General features: G+C 38.0%; 1 protein-coding gene across 1 annotated transcript in view; it reads right to left on the bottom strand.

Moving 5' to 3' along the window:
- LOC113058435 (glutamate receptor ionotropic, kainate 4-like) overlaps positions 1-20834 on the bottom strand; it is a 290241-nt gene that overhangs the window by 48542 nt on the left and 220865 nt on the right. The window contains exons 9-11 of the mRNA XM_026226340.1: positions 10190-10351; positions 7321-7473; positions 6830-6934 (exon numbers count right to left, since the gene is read on the bottom strand). Of these exons, the coding sequence (XP_026082125.1) occupies positions 6830-6934; positions 7321-7473; positions 10190-10351 (420 nt within the window). The remainder of the gene's footprint in view (positions 1-6829; positions 6935-7320; positions 7474-10189; positions 10352-20834) is intronic.

Here is a 20834-nt window from a genome sequence, read left to right as displayed (position 1 = left end):
TAATTTACATTTTAGGGCAAACCTTGCAGGGCAAAGCATCATCAATTTATATTTACCACAGGGCTTATTTTACTTATAAATTGAAAAACTGCATCTGTATCTTGATTTCAGCAACATTCGAAATGCTCTCAGTCACATACACGGGCGTTTCTTTATTGACCATTTGTTGCAAAGCCCTGGTCTATCTGAAAGCTTTCCCGATCATTATACAGAGAAGCCAAGCTTCCAGGTGGGACCAAAAATATATTGACCGAAAGCCCAATGTCCAATATTGTTTAGAGCCTTTTGTCCAGTGAACATTGATCTATCTTTGCTCCATTAAAAACACGTGTTCAGACATAAGCCACAGATTCCCACTGATGCACAGTTTCAAAAGGGCTTTATGGGCCGTGCATCCCCTGACATCTATAGATATGTCCATGTACTGTAGAAAAACTGAGCTCTACTTCACTTTTATTCACTAAAATACTGAAATACACTGAGAGAAAGAGAGATAGAACAATATATAGAACAAGTGAATGATAGCTAGAACTAGAATGAAATAACACCCCCATGTAGTCTTTCTAAACTGATATTTACTCTCGATAAAATTTTGTGAGGTGTTATTTTCTAAATAACTGAATAATTAATTTTGGAGTATTTTTTAAAACTTGGAAGCATATCACCTTCCGTCCATGTGCCAAAACTTCCTCAGTTACATCTTGGAGAGTGTTGGCAGTGTGTAAAATAATCAGCGAAGTGTTGAAATGTTATATAAGCTCTCATTAACCAGTCTACCTTAAGCAATGGCACCCGGATAGGACTGGCTCTCTGCTAGAACCATGCTTAGTATAATGACACCTGCATGAAAAGCAGTGCAGCCATCTTGTCATCCCAGCTGGGTTTGATATTCATCTTTTGAGCTGAAACTGATGTGAAATCGCAGTGCCGGTTGAGTGTGGTACAGTTCTTAAATGTGAGATGCTTGCCAGAGAAATTCAATTTAGAAGTGCCAATAATGTGTGCTGGTCTGGGTAATATGCCCACCTTCCTTCCCTTCCTCCATACCAGCTTCCAGGAGGGAACCGTATGTACACATGTGTGCCAATCTGTCCAATGCCTGCTGGGTAGGATAGGCTCTGCCAAGTGGTCCAGGAAATGATGGATAAATCTAGCCTTAATTCTGCTCTCAGTGCTGTACTACTTTCAGTCTCTTTCTTCTTTTAGCCACAATGCTCCATCTTTTTTTTTGTTTGTCCAGTGTCTCTGGGAAGATTCATGCATGGATTCCCAGTAGGTAGTCTGTTAATGTAGCCTCCGAAACAGCTATGAGCCTCAAACATCTGTCAGTATATGATGTGGAAATAGAAAGCATGCGCATTCGGATGTGTGCACATGGCTTTGTATAAAGCCTGGCAGCTTCACTCAAGATTTGTTGCCAAGGCATCCGTATAGCTCTAATAGCTGCTAATCTGAGACAGCGCATTGAGGGAGCGTTCTGCTTTAAATGTGTAAATGTACTGAAAGCATAAATCACACAAAAAACAATCCTAAAATGGTCTCATGGATGTTAGCATTCACTTTCATTTATGTTAATTACCACAGTGTTTCCCAACCTTTATCATCTTAGGTATTCGCACAGCTCCATCAGTAAAGATCCAAAATTCGGATATATTGTCTTAAAGTAAGTACCTGGCTATTGTTTATGCTTGGAATATCATACTACTCTTATTATCCATGCAGTGTGCAGTATGCTAATTTATACCTACATGACTTTCGCGCAAATGTGCATGTGACGAGTGGGGCGGGGCCGAGAGAAGTGGGAGGAGCGAGGCCCAAGGAGGAGATGGAAGGATATAAAACTGGAGCGACGACAGTGAAGGACAAGAGAGGACCAGACCAGGCTCATCTCCAATCACTCCACCGGCCTCACTCCTCCCACATCTCTCGGCCCTGCCCCACTCGTCACAGTGCAATATACGAAAGTACAACAGAACACACACTGCACAGAATAATAAATCCCATAATGCAACACTTGACTTGACCTTCCATCTCCAGAGTGATGGATGAACCAGAAATAATGTCAATGTAATTTCCTGTGTCGTAATTATTTGATCAAACTTCCAAAAGGGAAGGCATTTTCTGAAACTGAAATGCAACAACCTTAAAGGCATAGGTGACCCAAAATGGTAATTGAAATGTCTACTTAAAATAATAATAATAATTTAAAAAAAAACACTTAAAATCACAGTGAGATTTTTCAAAATATCCTTTTCTATGTTCTATGTTCCAAGTAAGTCACACAGGTTTAAATACTGGGATAATTTCCATATTTGAGTGAACTAAACCTTGGCACCGCTGCATTAAATAAGCACGTAATGTGACAGCTCAGTATCATACTACTGTCATAGCATGATGCACGGTTTAACACACAATTCAAAAAAGCAGTATAAAGTGAGAACAATGCAGAACACCAGTATTCCATCCAAACTCAGCTGCCGTATTTTTCACACTCATACTCATTAAATGAAAATAGCCTCTGCTTGGATTTGTGGGTGAATATCTATCATTAAGGAAAAGAGGCACTGTGAGCTCTGCCAGAATTTTCAGTCTTTTACAACAACAAGTGCACAACACATACAGAAAATAATGTGCAGAGGGGAGCTACGTTAGGACAGTGAGGTGACATTCTCATGAACTTTGCTGTCCAGCTGGACCGCACAGCAGCGCTGAAAGGACCAGGCCGGGGAAGCGACAGATGCATTACATCAAATTGAGACAGCGGATATTACTCTTTAGAAAAACAGTGACGTCTTTGGGAAAATAATAAGGTTGGGCGCAAGCACCAGCTGTCAGTCCGGTCTCTACTGTTATGACTGGGATAGTGAACAAAGTGGCCTTTCCACTGTCCATCTGTCCATCACGAATCACAGAGAACACAATATGGGAGCAGTCGATGGAGAAAGTTGACAGTCTTTCAAAAGGTTAAAAGAGCAATAAAGAAGTGTATGTGAGTGACACAAGGTGACAGTCACAAAGGCTGTAGAAATGCGGTGTCACTCAGAAACTAGGCTGCTTTGACAGCGCTACCCTTCTGCTCTCTCTGGCCGTCATACACAGAAACAGCCTATGCTAACAACAGTCAGCTGTCAACTTGGTTTACCCTAAATGGCTGTTTTAAGTTGGAAAGTGCTCATAATATGCTGTTGGATGCAGCTTGCGGCAAAGAAAGAAAACTCACTTAACTTCAGATTTGTCAGTGTGTGAAAACGGATAGAAATTTTTATTCTATGACAACACTATGAGTCATTTTTTATTCTGAGTAATTCTATTACTCAACAATGAACAAAAGAACAGCACACAGCCACAATGCTCTCAAACACTATTTCAATAGTGGACAAACAACACTTCGAACCTTTCTTTGCCAAGCAGTCCTTTAGAGAATCTCTTTTTCCCAGTTTCAATCTTTTAAGCTGACTGTTTTATTGTCTTTCTTTGTGAATTAAAAAGTATTGTTTGTTGCTATCTTTAAAAAAAAAAAAAAAAAAAAAAAAAAAAAAAAAATAGAAGGCCATGAAAAAGAAGAGCACATTGTAACAATGTTCTCAAATTCTGTTTTAAAAGTGGACAACATTTTTTTTAACCTTTTTGGTCTTGGTCAGTTAGTTTTTTTAGATTTTTTTTTTCGGGCAAAGACTGGGTACATCTTCAATAATATTATCTTTTAAGATTATTATTTTATAATCTTCCTTTATGAATTAAAATGTCTTGCTTATTGCAACCTTTTTTGATGTCTCTCCAAATATCATGAGCAGGGCTCCAAACTGCGACTAAAATGGCATAAATATTAAATACATTGTGACCATAAATATTCAAATGCGAGTGAAGTTTTTGCTGAGGTCGCCACATGGGCGACTAGGCCTATGTATTTACATGTTATCTATTTTTTCCTGATTGTTTTGCATTCACATCTTTTGTTATGTTCGCGCATTGAAGTTTTAGTGGGAAAAAGAGTTTTAAACCATCCTGATCTGCCGTGCAGCAGCGCTGACACACACCTGATAAACGCGCGAGAGAGAAATGATGGAGACTTGAAGAGAAAGTGCAGAAAAACAGCGTCTATTTCATTCATAACTTGAACAAACTACAACAGGTAAAGCTGTCATCTGTTTGGATATTGGCAATATCGTTAACAGTTCTCATTTATAATCATAAGGCTTCTTCTTAACAAGATCTTAGTCCATGCTGTGTTCTGTTAATGCATGAACTTCATTATTTGAAGTGCACTTGCCGTCCAGTAATCGCAAAAAGCTTTGTGCTTTGTTACTTTTTAATTTACAAAGTATCAGCTTTAAAATTATTCCAAATTCATAACAAAATTCAAACAATAAATACAGTTTTGGTGCTCTTTAAGGGGCTGTTCACACATCGTGCCTAGAAACGCGTGGAAAACCGCTAGGCGCGCCTTCGGGATCTTTCGCTTCTGAGGCGTCTGCCGTTGCTAAGCAACCATGACCTGCTCTCTCCATGAAGACGCGTAACGTACATTTTAGCAAAGGATAAATGGATTTGCAGCACTAAAAAACGCTTGCGGTAGCTCTGTTACTAAATTTATTTAAAAATGGCTATCCATATACAGCTATGATCAGCTGTTCCTTCATCTTAGGGAAGTCGTTGCCTAATGGTTAGAGGGTTGGACTCCCAATCGAAGGGTTGTGGGTTCTAGTCTCGGGCCAGACGGAATTGTGGGTGGGGGGAGTGCATGAACAGTTCTCTCTCCACCTTCAATACCACGACTTAGGTGCCCTTGAGCAAGGCATCGAACCCCCAACTGCTCCCCGGGCGCCGCAGCATAAATGGCTGCCCACTGCTCCGGGTGTGTGTTCACAGTGTGTGTGTGTGTGTGTTCACTGCTCTGTGTGTGTGCATTTCGGATGGGTTAAATGCAGAGCACAAATTCTGAGTATGGGTCACCATACTTGGCTGAATGTCACTTCACTCACTTCACTTATCTTGGCTGAGCTTTCGTTGGTACTGGAAAGGATGAATCTGATTGGTTGGTTCTTGTCACATGACCTGCAGTGTGCTTGCGGGATTCTGAAAAATTGAGATGCGGAGAACTCGATGCGGTGCGGACGCGCCTGGAAAAAAACGAGTGCGTCGCTTCCATTATGAGCACGCACGCATACCGCGCGCCTACATTTTAAATAACGAACTTGAGCGCACAAAAGACGTGAAACGTGAACGGCCCCTAATGAGGCAGGCGCGATCGCGAGTAGTGCCTCAGTTCAAGCAGCACATGAACCTATCATATCTTGCTCTTTACTACTAGAGTACATAATGAACATTAATTAACATCAAAAGGTAGGCTATTTTATAAGAGATTCTACAGTACAACACTTTCAAACTGTGTAAAATGCTTGCAAACATTGCAACGTAATATTAACCTCAGTAACCTTTCGGTGTCCATAAGCTCATCAGTCAGCTAGAAAAATAACTATAAAGAGGAGCATTTTGCTATATTTATGAGCTATTGAATTTTAATATTTTTACTTAACCTGTTGTCTACATGATTCAACTCCTCCTATAAAATTGTATTTTACTAATAAAGAAAAACAGACTGAAAGTGTGAAAGACATGCACTCTTAAAAATAAAGGAGCTTAAAAGGTTCTTCACAGAACAATTTTGGTTCCACAAAGAACCATTCAGTCAAAGGCTCTTTGAAGAACAATCTCTTTTTGACCTTTTCATAATCTGTTATTGTATTCAAATGTTAAAGGTTCTTTATGAAACCATTTAGACAGGAAAAAAAGGTTCTTCTATGGTATCATGAAGCACCTTTATTTTTAAGAGAGTATGACAACATTTACAGGACGCATTGAGGAGGACCCCAAACTATACTCAGGGGCCAAGTAATGCTTATGGTCCATGATATTGGTACAGATTTTGTGTAATAAACCACGCATGACTGTAAATTTCAAGTTGGAAAAGACATTTAGCTCCCACTTTAAGTGAACCTTCATTCCCAGGTCATCTACAAGATGGATTAAAATGCTGATAAAGTCAAGAATAGATGCGACAAACACGTCAGTATGATTAAAAAGTTAAAATGTAAAATAAATAATTTAAATAAAACACATAAAACGGTGGGGTGCAGGTGTAGCTCATCTCCAATCACTACACCTGGCCTCACTCCTCGTTCCCACGCCTCTCGGCCCTGCCCCACTCGCCATAGGCTCCTAAGTCGATTTTTTTGTATGGAGCCCTGATAAGAATGCCATCGGGTGACTGCAACTCAAAACTACATGAAACTACATGAAATGGTATGTGGACGTCCAATACAACTTTGGAGCATAATAATCTGAGAAGGCCTTCAAAAAACATCAACAAAATAACGTGGGATAAGTATCTCGTCACACCCCTATCATAAAGGTTTGGAGCAACTTAAGGGTGAGTAAATGATGACAGAATGTAGATTTCAGGGGAAGTATCCATTTAAATCTCCTTCTCCTTACTAACGGCAGATGTGCAAGAGCCCTCGCTTATATCTATATCTATATTCAATCTAAATCCAAACCTGCCAATAAAAAATAAAAAAAATCACAGGAGCATGAAACTGCAAATTACCAATAATCAGTTTGCTTCCTACACTTTTCCGATTAAGTGTTCTGATTAAGGATTGGGGGAAAAAACAACGTGCTTTTAGAGGATTTCTACACCTTTACATCACATCTGTGCAACCGTGGCCAGGAAATCTAACTTAGTTCCTGGCAAACAGAAGCATAAACACAGATAATGGAGAGTTTTTACCTCTGGCTGATAGGCTGGTGTGGCAAGGAGTTACTTTACCTGCCTTAGGCCATCCCTGCTGTTCTGCATGATCCGGAGGGCATAGTTCGAGCGCTGGCCTTTGCTGTTGAACTCAATGTGGCCTGTTAGACCTTCCAACTCTACCTATCCGGAGAGAGAGAGAGACACATGTTAACGCCTGGGGTATCATGCGATCACAGCCACACAAGCTTTCAGTGCAGTATTGATTTATAGAGCTATGTGGATGGCAGAGCTCCTCACTGGATGCATTCACACAATGCTGGAAGCGGCTATAGATCGCAGAATGTCATGCATAAGATGATGCGGTAATGACAAGCTGATGGTCTTTAATCTTTAATGGCTGAGTAAGACACAGTGTCTCAGTTTCACAGATTCTGCTGAAGGCTGCAGTTCTGATGAAGGTTTGTGGGCTGCAGTGGAACAGAGAGCAAAAACTAAATGATGAATGAGCCTGCAACGGCAGCAGGCGAGATGATTGGCAGTTCGTGGGCTCTCCCCGTGGTTCTTACCATCCTCAGGTAGTTCATCAGACTTGTGCCGTGCTCCCAGATCTTAGAGGACTTGCAGGAGAGCTGCGTGGCTCCTACGTTCTGGCTACGGTTCAGCTCCTGCACGGCTGCCACCACCGTGTGTACCGCATCAAACAGCAGCGCTGACGAAAGCTGGAACAAACACACACACACAAACACACACACACACACACACATAAGAGTAAACATGTAGGTCGAGCAAACAGAAAGCAGTACAACCCAACTGGAGGCCGCTAGCTGAAACAGATACACATGTCATGGCCAAAAGTATGTTAACAAGTTTTAAATGAGCATTTTTGGCTATTTAGCCATACAAATAAATATGTATTTAGCAGATGCTTTTATCCGAAGGGATTTACTGGCAAAAATCTGTACAGTAGCTGTATACATACAATTCTAAATGATCCAGATCACCCACTCCATCAGTTTTTTATTCCCCTTCCATCTGGCCATAGGTATAGATCACCTATGTGTAGGAAGACTAAGTAATTACAAGACTAAAGAATTTTGTTCTTATAGCTATACATGTTTTAAACACATCAACTATCGTCTTACCCATATGCATTTGTGTTCTGATGTGATGTGACTGTTTTTGATAATATTGTGATAAGCCGTCTTGGTTTTTATATACGCACCCTCTTTGAAAATTAATTTAGTCTCTGAGGACAAATAACTATCTATTTAAATAAAACCCATAAACTCGCTACATTAAATTAATTAAACATTTAATAAAAAGTCTGTAATATTTCATATTCAAAACGTTGGGGTCGCTAAGATTCTTTAACGGTTTTACGTTTCTTATGCTCATCAAGACTGCATTTATTTAATCAAAAATACAGTAAAAACAGTAATCTTGTGAAATTTTATTACAATTTAAAATAATTGTAAAACTGTGAAAAGATTATAATTATGTTTTCTATTTTAATTTTTTTTTCTGTAAATGTAATTCATTCTCGTGATGGAAAAGCCTAATTTAGAGCAACCATCACTCCAGTCTTCAGTTTCACGTCATCATTTTTGATTCAAATATGCGAGCAATTCTAATTTGTGCTCTAGAAACATTTCTAATAATTACTGTTGAAAGCAATTTTCCTGCTGCTTGACACTTTATGGAAACTAAAATACTTATTTGTTTTTGTTTTTTTAAATATATATATATATATATATGTAGCTCTGCGGCTGTAAAATCAAATGCTCAAAAAAGCACATGGAAGGGGATGTTTGGGTGGTTGCATGCATTTGGCCATGTAGAATATCATTAAATCATTCAGACATTTCATCGTTGATCATTGTGATACAACTACCACTTCCTTTGCCCCCTCAGCCCATGGAACTGAATTACTGACCAATTTAATTACATCAGATGGCGTGCTAATGCACTGCAGCAAAGGCTGTGGAGTTTCCTTTTCTTCTGACATCCATTACGGTGCTAAAGCTTTCTGTAATGAGGATATGTTATGCTGCATTATGGAATTGCGCAGCAGCTTAGAGGAGGTGGAGATGTGTGTGTGTGTGTATGTGTTCGTGAGGGAAGATTGAATGTGTTTGTGACTAAAATAGCAGTCTGTGTAAATTTTGTTGCTTACGTTTCTCTTCTTTCTATTCTGGTCACATTCAGGGAAATGTCCTGGCTGCTCTCATTAGGCGAATGTATAATGACAATGTGTGTGTGCTGCCGACTGAGACAGATATGCAGGTCTGCTGGTTACTCTCTGCACAGACTAGCCAGTCTAGTCTTTAGCTAATAAAGTCCAGGGCTTAAATATCTGTTCAGTTAGTGTCTCCTATATCAAACAAATTGGGCTAAGCTAGTTTTTAAGGCTTTGCATTTCTAGGCCAGTGTGTAACACAGAGCTGAGGCTCACTGTGGGGTTTAGACCTGTTCTCTCTCTTATCTGTCTGACTACAAATCATCTTCTAATTAATTAAAGATTAGACCTAATTAAATGAGAAATGCAACCAGGGCTAGTTTCTAAAAGCAGTAAGCATTTCTTTTTCAAAAGACTTTCCTCTTCAGCTTTAACTGAATACAGAAATGTAAAAGTAATTATTATGACTCACTTGCATACATTAGATAAAGAAATGCATTACCACCCGATCTTTGATGTGTGTGTGTTTTTTTTTTTTTTTTTTAGCTTCCCTGGATGTTTGATGGAGTACAGACTGGGACTAAGATCAGGAATAATTCATTATTCAGATGTTTTCATTTCCAAAGTATTAGAAATAACTGCTGATATGAACATGCAGGGTGCGTGTATTCCTCAGGGTAAGTATGTAACTCTGTGTGATGAATTATACAGCCATAGCCTCGACTTCAAGGTAAGCAAGGGGACATGGGTAATAGGCTCTTCCAAATTAATTAACATAGCATCACTGAGTTACAAATAAATAACTTATTTTGGAACACTGACATAAACATGAAAAGGGACAATTTTTTAAGTATAGTTCACCCAAAATTTAAATTTTGTCATCATTTAGATACCCTTGTGTTGTTAAACCTTTCATTTGTCAGTAAAAGCTCAAATAAAATGTTACGGTGAAGGTCCAAGTTGCTCTTTACCATAAAATGAATGTCAAAGTATGATGTCAAGCTCTAATAAGCAAAAAAAAAAAAAAATTCATGCAACCTACAGTGAACATATGGCTAGTTTTATGATGTTTTTTTTTGTTCTTACAAACCATGACATGAAAATAGGCTGCTTGGACATTCTGTCTAACATCTTCTTTTTTGTTTCATGAAAGAAAGTAAATGATTTCATTTTGGGGTGAACTGTCTCTTTAACATTGATTCAGTCATGCATATTCAGCATTAACAAATAACTTTAACTTAGAGTTTCTTTAGCCTTACTGGTGTTCCTGCAAAAGGAGCATGATCACAATTCTCCTGCCAGGATCGATTGAGGCTGAGGACGAAGTCCTGAAAGAAAGGATGTGTTCTGTTGAAGACTGAAAACCCGACGATGTTGACTCGCTGATCAGCTAAATCATCCAATCGTAGCAAAGAGAATTCCTGCAAGGGAAGAAAAAAACGTTCGAGTTAATTCACCAATATGAGTGCTACTTATCAAGATGCCAAGCTCAGATCCCTTGTCGAATCTAAACAACCTAATGATGCCCATAGGAAGTAAAACAATATCGTCAGGCTCATTAACAAGCACTGAGGTAATTCTGCCAATTCCTTGGCCAAGTAATTGCATTCAGCAAAAGTTAATGCTAAGGAGAGCAAATCCCAGCAGCTATTGTGCTTCAGATCCCATGAGGAGCACTTTGAAGATCATGCGGAAGCCGGTGAAAAAAGGTCCGCAGTGTTGTCAGTCTGCGTCCCGGCACGTGCACTACATCTGCAGAAGGTTAATAGCGATGTCCCTGCAGTTCCTGCTGACACTATTACAGTCTATGACTCTGTCACAGTCACAGGCTCAGGGGACACTGATGAGGTGAAGAGGAAGAGGAGTTATAGTGCTGGACCCATGACACTGATAGAATGAGATGACGTGAGAAGATAAAAGAGGCAAGGGGAGAAGAAATGAGACAAGAAAAGACATGATGAGAAGAGACAGGATAAATTGAGACTCTTCTCGGGGGAAAAGAAAATTGGATGAGAAATAACAAGATAAAATGAGATGACACTACATGCGATAGGCTGAAAAATAAAGAGATAAATTGAGAACTAATGGCTCGTTTCCACAGAGCGGTACGGTTCAGTACAGTACACTTCCGTAAGCAATTATTTCCATTTCCATTGTCAGAAGTTGTGAATGCCACCAAAATAGCAAACCACATCATGCCACTTTTTTGGGACCCTTCCATAGTGGTACCTATCACAGCAGTCCCGTACCTAATGACACAGACTAGAAGAGAATAATTGACAGAATGATCTTCTTGTCTCAACTCTCGTATCTTGTCTTATTTAATAGACAAGACAAAGAGTTGAGACAAGAAGAGACACGATGAGATAAAATGTAAAGAGAAGTGAAAAAGACTTGAGAATGAGATGACTAAATAAGAGTATAAAATGAGATGACTAAATAAGAGTATAAAACAAAAAGAGAGAGAGAATATAAGATCAGGAAGTGTGTTGAAGCCATGTGGGGAAGAGGGGTCAGTAAATGATCCTGACACACACACAGCAGCAAATCCCCAGGCTTACATGAGGTAGTATGCAGTAAGACTGAAGCACCTCAGATCAAAGACAACACAATCTTGTCCTCTCATTACAAACACAAAGCCAGATGAGGACAGCCACTCGGGCCAGGTTAGCGCACACCGCATATGATTAAAGCCTCTGCCGAGAGGACAGGAAGAAAAGGAAAGGAGCGCAGTGTCATGGGAGTGCAGAGACAAAAAATGCACTGCAGAGCTTCAACAGACAGTTTTTTTTTTTCAGAGGAAACCAGAGGGAAAGAGACCGCTGAATCTTTCTGTAGATAACAGAAGCTCCTCTCTTCTTATTTTAGAGGTGGAGCGGCCTCTCTGATTCACTGAAGAATGACCTTGTCAGCTTTTGATTTGAATAAAGGCCTGCCTCCTGCTCTGATGACAACACAATGCTACAAAACAACATCAAAACATGCTCAGATAGTCCTGGTGAGAGATGCAAGGCTAATTCCATAAAAAAATCAAACCCTACAACAACTAAATCAAGCAAAATATGTAAACATACCCCCTCCAGCATTAAAACCTTTCATTTAAATTTCTCACAATCACTGCAAAGTGTCAAACTTTAAACTAAATTAAAAAGAGCAAATGATGAAACACTTTTCATTAGCAAACAATTTTGAGACATATTTAATATATTAGAACCCGGAAGCTACAATCTGTTACTGGCGTAAACAAACAAACAAACTAACAAAACATCAGAGCAATGCTGCTGCCAAATCATAATCCTACTGATATGGCTTTGTATATAATTTTTTTATTGCAAATGGACTCATATTGATTAGCATATTAGAGTGTGCGAACAGTTGACCCTTCTGTACTCCCTGGTATAGTCCGACAAGCCCGACGGGAACGGACCTGTAATTACTCTCAGAGCACATGTTAATACTTCATTAAAACAGAGACAGTGGAAATGAGCCAGTCATTAACTGTGGCCCACTTTGTGCCACTCATACACGACACGAAAGGTCACCGAATGTCCCGCAGCATGCATGGAGGGTGTGCAAGTGTGATTGAGCAGACACTTCAGCATTTGCTAAAAATGAACTGCCCACTAATAGAATTGAATTGAATGTACTTAAAAATGTAAGGTATAAAAATAAAATACTGCCTTCATCAATAACTGCTGCCACAACCAATAGAAAATATACTCAAATTTATATTTCAATTCAGTGTAGCACAATGTTATACCCACCAGGCAAATAGCACTGACTTTGGTGACTAAGGCATAATCTAAATAAGCCTAATTTGCATAGTAAGGAGTCGTGTTTTGCTCTGAAAAAAAAAGAAAAAAGAATAATACTTTATTTAAAATTCTCACAGTGCTACGCTACTTCAGCACACCTGGCTAAACTGGACTGCAAGTGGTCAGTGAACAAGACGGTTTTTGTGCCAAAATACCACAAATCACATAAAAACCAAACACACAAACAGTTCTTCAACTGTTTGACCAGCATATGAGAAGAAGCATCTGGGAGACTGTTGGACCCCTGGGACAGCAGCTGGTCCTGATCTCTGGCAGGTTGACTGAAGAGAGACAAGAAGAGAGGACAAGAAAGAGAGAGAGGGAGGTAAGAGACTGGATGGAGGGGAGGGAAGAAAGGTGAGGCCCTGACAGGCTGGCGATGAGCCCCCTGACACAGCCTGTCACCTGAAGATCAATCAGAAAAGCAGAACCTGGGCCAGCTTGCTGCTTCACCACTGGCAGACTCTCACACAAACATATGAGAAAGCACACATGCATATTGTTTGTTGTAGTACAGCAAAACAGTGTTTGGAATAATGAGCTCCCGGTAGAAATGCTAAACCTCAATAGCAGTAGAGGGTCCGAACAGGTCTGGCACCCAAAATGATTTCAACCTCCAAAGACATTATATGTTTAACTGACAATCTAAAGAGGACAAAATCTGACAATATTATATTCATCATGACAAATAAAGGCATTCCCACAGGTTCAGAGTATAAATAGAAATAAACTAAAAGTAACTCTTTGGTGGTCTCCAAAATATGCACACTTCCCTACTATACAGGAGATGGAAAATGTACTATGTAAAATATCCAAATTCACATTTTTATAAAACAGCAGATCAAAAGTACCAGGATAACCTACTACTTCAGGTGATATTCCGGACTGCTGAAACAATGGCTGTGAAGATGTATTTCCAACAAATTTCATTTACATTTACATTTTCAAAAAATAAATAAAATAAATAATAATAATAATAATTATATATATATATATATATATATATATATATATATATATATATATATATATATATATATATATATATACACAGTGGTTCCCAACCATTTTCAGCTTGCTGCCCACACAACCAAACACGTATGTTTGCACGGCCCACTTCAGAAAAATTTACTGACCCCACTATTGTTGGGTTAATAACTAAGTACTCATAAGCTAGGCTGTTAACTGTATTAATTGAATAAACAAGGGCTGTGCGATATGAAAAAACAAACAAACAAACAAACAAACAAACTATCGCAATTTCTTTGATTAATTTTGCGATTGTGACACACACCGATATGCTTTTACAGTCATAAATGCATTCAGGATTAATTTGAAACATATTTCCAAAAGAAGACCAATTAGAGCTTTATCAAAAAGTTGTAACGTCTCTAGAACAGACATAAGTCAAAATTATCACTATAGTAAAGATGTAACAAAATGTATAGACCTATGGCAAAAAATAAATAAATCCCATGTCCAGGGACTTTATTTTTTATTTTTAGCCATGCATTGTTGATAGAGCTCATTAATTGTAGCGGTGCCTCAGGTGTCTGCAGTGTGTATACAGTATGTCTATGCAGTCAGCAGCGAGAGCGCAGAAATATAACGTGAAAGCACATTAAAATAATGCACAAGTACAAATCTCTCTGTTTGCACGCAGATTTCCTTTGCGCTGTCACAAAACCAGACGTAACTGCTCAGATACGAGCTGCTCTGCGTGGAGAGAGTGTGCACACTTAAAACGTGTCTCCTCACTTAAACTGTGTCCTGTGCACTCACAACTCTCTCTATGCTCATGTGTTAGATATTAATTATTTTAATTATTTTTATTTCTAGCCTTTTACCGCGTGCCGTGTGAACGCTCTGATCCGTTAACATGGGTTCGGAAAAAGGCGCATCATAGAAAGTGTGTGAACCTGGAGTTAGGTATATGCCCAGTCTGTTCTGTTTTCACGATAGGCGCAATGCATTCTGATTTGCTCAGATAGCATACTGTGGGAGGTCAGGGCCATGGAAAATCGTGCTATAAAGCGATTTAGAAATCGTGATTTTATGACAATTTCTATTAATTGCACAGCACTAGAATGGACTGGAAATGAACAGAAAATAACTCGGACTGGCACCGCTCAGCAAAACGGGAATACCAGATCCAGGCAGAGCTCGGCAGCGGGTAGATAGTCACTGGAGCAAGCAGTCAGGAGGAAACACAACAGCCATTTATGCATGTTTGAATTTGTTGTTCTGTAGCATATGCAGCAAAAATATCTAAGATAATTTGGGGATCAGCGAGATCAAATAGTGGAAGCATAGTAACAGTTGAATATTTATTTTTTGTTATTTAATTATATACTGTATATGAAATGATGTTATGTTATGACTTAGACATTTTTACATATATTAACAATATTATTTCTTTTAATAGTAATTGGCGGCCCACCTGCAATACTACCGCGACCCACTAGGGGGCCGCGGACCGCAGGTTGAAAACCACTGTGTATATATATATATATATATATATATATATATATATATATATATATATATATATATATATATATATAATACAGATAATGCTGATAATCATGATGCTTCCAAACCTTTGCAAATCATATATTTCGAGCCAGTCATTCAGAGTGTATATCAAACTGCCAGTTACAAGATTTCAAGAGTCTTTGTTATATCATAACTTTTGAAATGCTTAGATATTTTGGTTGTTTGTCATTAGGGGTGATCTCTGTGAACTCATGTCTATATGGGTTCTACCTGATCTCCAATCAGTTAAAGAAAATGTTAAATGACACATTTGTATAATATAAAGGAAGGGTTATAGCTATTATTCTCTTATTGGTCTGAATATAGAAATACTGAATAATTTTGCAATGCAAATGGTTCAACTGACACTTTGCATCTGATTTGGTGTCATGATTGGTCAGCTCACATGTCAAACAAGCTCCTTCCAAGTATCGAATTAAAAATTTCAAAAAGCTTCATTTTTCCCATCACAAAATAACAGCTGAGGGAGTGACTGCAAATTCTTTCTCTCTCCTTACCAGCATCATTTCCCCCTCTTTTCTTAAGTGAATTTTTCTTTTGCTATTAAGAGCAAATGGGAATGTAAAAGTGATATGTTAAAGTTATAGTTCATATTCACCACTATAAAAGTTTACCCAACTATGATGAGTGTAGTGATTGTAGTGTTGAATTACGTTTTAAATGGCCGCAAAGTAATTACTTATTCAAAAGAAGTGCCTACTCAAAAAGGAAACAATTTCAGATGAACTTGAGTCCAATCCCAACTATTAAGTGACTCACTTAATGTGCTATAATCAAATAGTGGGCGGGTTGAAACCAATATTTAGGTGTTCGTTGTGGGTGTTAATTGATTTCTAGTGAGGTGCTGTATCATTATGTAGAAGATGCTGGTGTTGGGATGTTCAGAGTTGCTTGCTGTGAACATCCTTCATGGTGTTGGTGGAAAAGTACCAAGAGAGAATAAAACAGACTTTCTGTCTGACAAGAGGAGATAGATAGTGTCTTTCACTCACTGAATCACTCATTCATTCAGAGATTTACTCACTGATGCATAGTATTATTGACTTGGTGGTTTGTTCGCTCACTACTGCACCTGCTCAATCAAATAAACTGAGCACTGAGGAATAATACAAAATAACATTTCTAATCATATTTTTTTCTGCCCATACATAAGACAAATTCTGGTGAATATACACTCCATTTGCAGCACAAACTGACTTTGTGATGGCTAAGGCTTAAAGAAAAACCCAAGAAAAGGCACTTACATACCAAATCTTGTGAGAGGGAATGCTTGTAATACACTTGTATTAACTGGCATGTAAATTCATGCCATGAATCAAAGAGAGGGATCCCTGCTGACTGCTGATTATAGTTGTTGACAGTGCTGAGTACATTGTGGAAAGAGTTCGTTCTCCCTCTCTTTCGCTCTCACACACTAGATGGCTGGACACGTGATAGGATTACTATGCGTGAGCCTGTATTTTGCAGTCATCTCATTGCTTAGACTGGGAGAATGGATTCACAGTCTGACATTCACAACAAATCTATGTGGGATATATATATATATATATATATATATATATATATATATATATGTTCTAGCCCATGTAATATTGCAATGTGACTTAAATCTATAGCAAAATTCAGGAGTGAAAAAAAAAAAAAAAAGACATGCAGTGCAAAGCTACATCTTCATAGCAGAGACCAGATGCATAAACGTAGTCACTATATTAAGACTGTAAAGTATTGTGTAAGTTTGTAAAGCTGCAATAAAACAGAAGTGACAGATCATATAATGATGCATATCAGAGTGAAACAGAGTATAAAAAATGATGGGGGGGGGGGGGACTGGTTCTATTCAGTCATTTTTAAATAAAAAAAGAAAAAAAGAAAGAAACAGTTCTGAGATTGAGATCGCAGCCAACTGAAAAGAAGAGGTGTAAAGTGGTGTTTGAAGTGGACTAAATGATTGGAAAATCTGGCATACTTCTCCAAAGAAAGAAGCATTTGGAAAAAATGATAGAATTAATTTTCCTTTCATGCTGACTTTAAGTTTCATGCTACAACTAAAGCAGACGAGATAATAATTTTTTGTGTGCTCCATGCTGCCATTTGAAGTGGAAGAAATTGTTTTATCAAATATGAGATGACCAAAGGACAAACACACACACACACACACACACACACACTTATATTTAATATATATGTCTTATTTCTCTAATAATCACATTTTTCTACAAAAGATCATTGCGTCTTAAAACTCAAAATGATGGAGTAATTCACATAAGCTTTAATTTTTACTCTTCACAAAATTATAGGCCTACAACAACAGTTAATCTGACACAAAACATATTACACTACCGACAGAATAATTTAGTGCACTTGATTAATCTAGTGTCCACAAATGTCTTCATAAATATTGCATACACTGTTGGCACTAGTTTAAAATTCCAACCTGTACAGGAAACAAAATTGCATTGTGTGGTTTAAATTATTACAAATTACAAATTAATGACCTCTGATAGCATGAACAAGGTCTGAGGTATAGTAACAGAGTGCATAACCACTTATATTATGTCAGCACTCTGAAAAATGCTTGTATACCTTTGTGCAAATTGGTTTGTGTGTGTGTATGTTTGTGTGAACAAGGAAATGAGACAAGGCCGCAGATTTCAGGGGAAAGGTGATCTGTCTAAATTGAGGGAAATAATCCTGGAATTATCACTTTGAGTAGCCCTTGGCATGTTCTTATCAGTCTCTAGAGGCCAAACAGCTCTCTTGTCACTCACCTGCCCACATCATACTTTTGATACTTACAAAGTCAGAGGGTGACATCTCTGTCTCACGTCCGCAAAAACGAAATGATTAATAATGAAAACAACTGATAACAAATTAATTATCAATTAGATGAGTCTATGCCATTTATATGAGCTGTTGCATAAAAACGAGCAAACAATGAATAAAAGCAATGCTTACACCAATAAAACATAATAAAATAAGAGTCCATACTCCAATAAAACATACTAAAATAATCTTTGTTTTAATAACAACTTCTTTTTTTTTTACACTGAAGATATATTTACTTTATATGTTTTTATAGCCTTCAGTTCACACATTGGAGAATGATATTGGGCAGGAAGTACAACAGGTAGGCTATTCATTAACATACATTATTTATTTATTTTAAAGGGGTCATATGACATTGTTAAAATATAATATGTTTAATATGACATCTGTATTTGGTGTAATGCTGTGTTTATGTGGATGAAAATACAAAATCTTTCCACACAGTGATGTAGAAATGTGGGGCGTGTTTAAACAAGGCATTTTAAGAAGGCATGGTCAAGTCTTAACTTTTATAAAGAATATCTCTTTGGGTTTGAGACTTCATTCTTTGCAACTTTAGGGATCTTTTTTTATGCACAAACAGTTTGTACCACTCCAAAGAAAAAGGATGACCCCTTTAAATATGATTAATCTTTTCAAATCTAGCTTAACTGATTATAATCATTAGTTCCAGCCCTACAAGTAATTTGCCGAAAGTCTAAAAATTTTTTATATACTTTAATAAAGAATACAAATCTTAACGAAGAAAGTGGCAGAATATCCAATTCTGTCCTCCGATGTATTGACCTCTTTATTATTATTGGTGTAGGTGGTGTTTCTGAGTGCGAACTGCCTTGTTTAACCTCTATCTTAAGCAAACCACTGACTTTATGCCATTTCATTCTGTTAAATTGTGTCTTGAAGCAATAAAGTTTTGGTTTGGCATATGTCTCTTTGTCAAATAAGACACTAATCGACAACAGAGCTGTCGTTCAGCATCACAGACAGCTCACATTGCACAAGATGGTTATTTTACACCTTCCCCACATTTGTTAAGCCAAAACTAATCCATTGACAGATGTTCCATGTGAACAGTGGAGAGAAACTGACAGTGATAGTTAGATGTTACAAAAGTAGCTGGGACACATTAAATTATGCAAATATAACTAGTAGAAATGACAACAGAAAAGCTAATTATTCTGCTATTGGGTTTTCGTGTGGGGTTATTAGTTTTGTCTACGTCTCATAGTGAGGTTGATATTGCTATACTGGCTGTATACTGTATGAAAACAGAAGCCAACCAGCTCAGGGGTCCCCCAGGGATCTGTAATTGATCCCATGCTGTTATCTCCAAATCTCTTCTCAATGCAGCTGGACCAGCTCCACCTCACCTTTCATCAGAAATAATGGTCTGTCTTGCATGCTGTCCAACACCTGAGATTAAATCACAACTGGACAGAACAGCTCTTTATCTCACCATCAATATGACAGTCATGAAGCTCTCACTACTGACATGCAGACAGACCTTATTTAAGATTATTTGAGATGATATTTTATTTTACAGCATTAGTCTCTGATACACTCACTCTGTGTTAAATGTTCAATTTATTTTTGAAATTTTGACATTTGGCATTCATTTGATTCTTTTTTTGGTCATGTATATCAAGATAGCATCTATCAAAAGTTTTATTCAAATTTATTTTTTAGTCTCACCTTATACACATATTATGATTAAAACTAAAATTCTTTAAAAGGGTCATCTAATGCAATTTTAAGTTTTCCTTTCTTTTTGGAGTGATACAAGCTGATGCAGATAAGTGCATAGATGAGATCGCTGAAGTTGCAAGATTTAAGTCTCAAACCAAAAGAGATATTCTTTATCAAAGTTAAGACTGCCACACCCCCCTAAAATGGCTCATTCAAACACACCCTCACGTGTCTACATCATTATGAGGTATTTGCGTAATGCCGCCTAAATTACCATGTAAAGAAAGAAGTTGTGGTTTCAGTAACCGCAGTTAGTGTTGAAGTATCCATGTCAGGGAGATGCTATGTGTATCTAGGCCTTCAGAAAATACTGTAGATGCATTTAGGAATCTTAAAGATTACTTACAAGTTACAACAGAACCGCAACACGTTTTGTGAACCTAGGAGAGGAGGTAATCTGACTTTGCTACGACAATATGGCACTCCTGAATCATCTACTGTAAGTATGTTTTTTTATTAGTTTAAGAATTTGCTATTGACTGTTCCAGTTCTGAGTTTTGCACATTTTGTGTGTGTGTGTATGTGTGCACACTCTCATGTGTGTGTGTGAGGGAGAGAGAGACAGGGTCACATCACAAAGGAGTCAGCATTCTTAACCGTCTGTGGCTTGTGTACTGCAGTGCAAACACATACAAGCTTCATCACTGTGTCTGTCACATAACTCTGTACCCCTTTCGGACTTGAACTGATGGTAAAACTAAGGCATTATTAACTGTCTTTACATTTATTTTGAAAGATGCAGTGCATGCAATGTTCCGCAAATCACAATGCAGTGGGTAAAATGGCCAATCAGAGCAGACTGCGGTTGTCAGAAGGAGGAACTTTGTAGAAAACGACGTGTTTGAAGGGGGGGGGGGGGTGGCCTAGAGGACCTACAATAATGTACAGTATTTCAAAAATATTGTGTTTTTTGAACATTAAATTATCTTAATATTCTGTTACACCAAATACACTAAATAAT

The sequence above is a fragment of the Carassius auratus genome, chromosome 40 (genome assembly GCF_003368295.1).
Source record: "Carassius auratus strain Wakin chromosome 40, ASM336829v1, whole genome shotgun sequence".
NCBI lineage: Eukaryota > Metazoa > Chordata > Actinopteri > Cypriniformes > Cyprinidae > Carassius > Carassius auratus.
The sequence above is the reverse complement of the archived record's forward strand: the minus strand, read 5'-3'. Positions and strand labels throughout refer to the sequence as shown.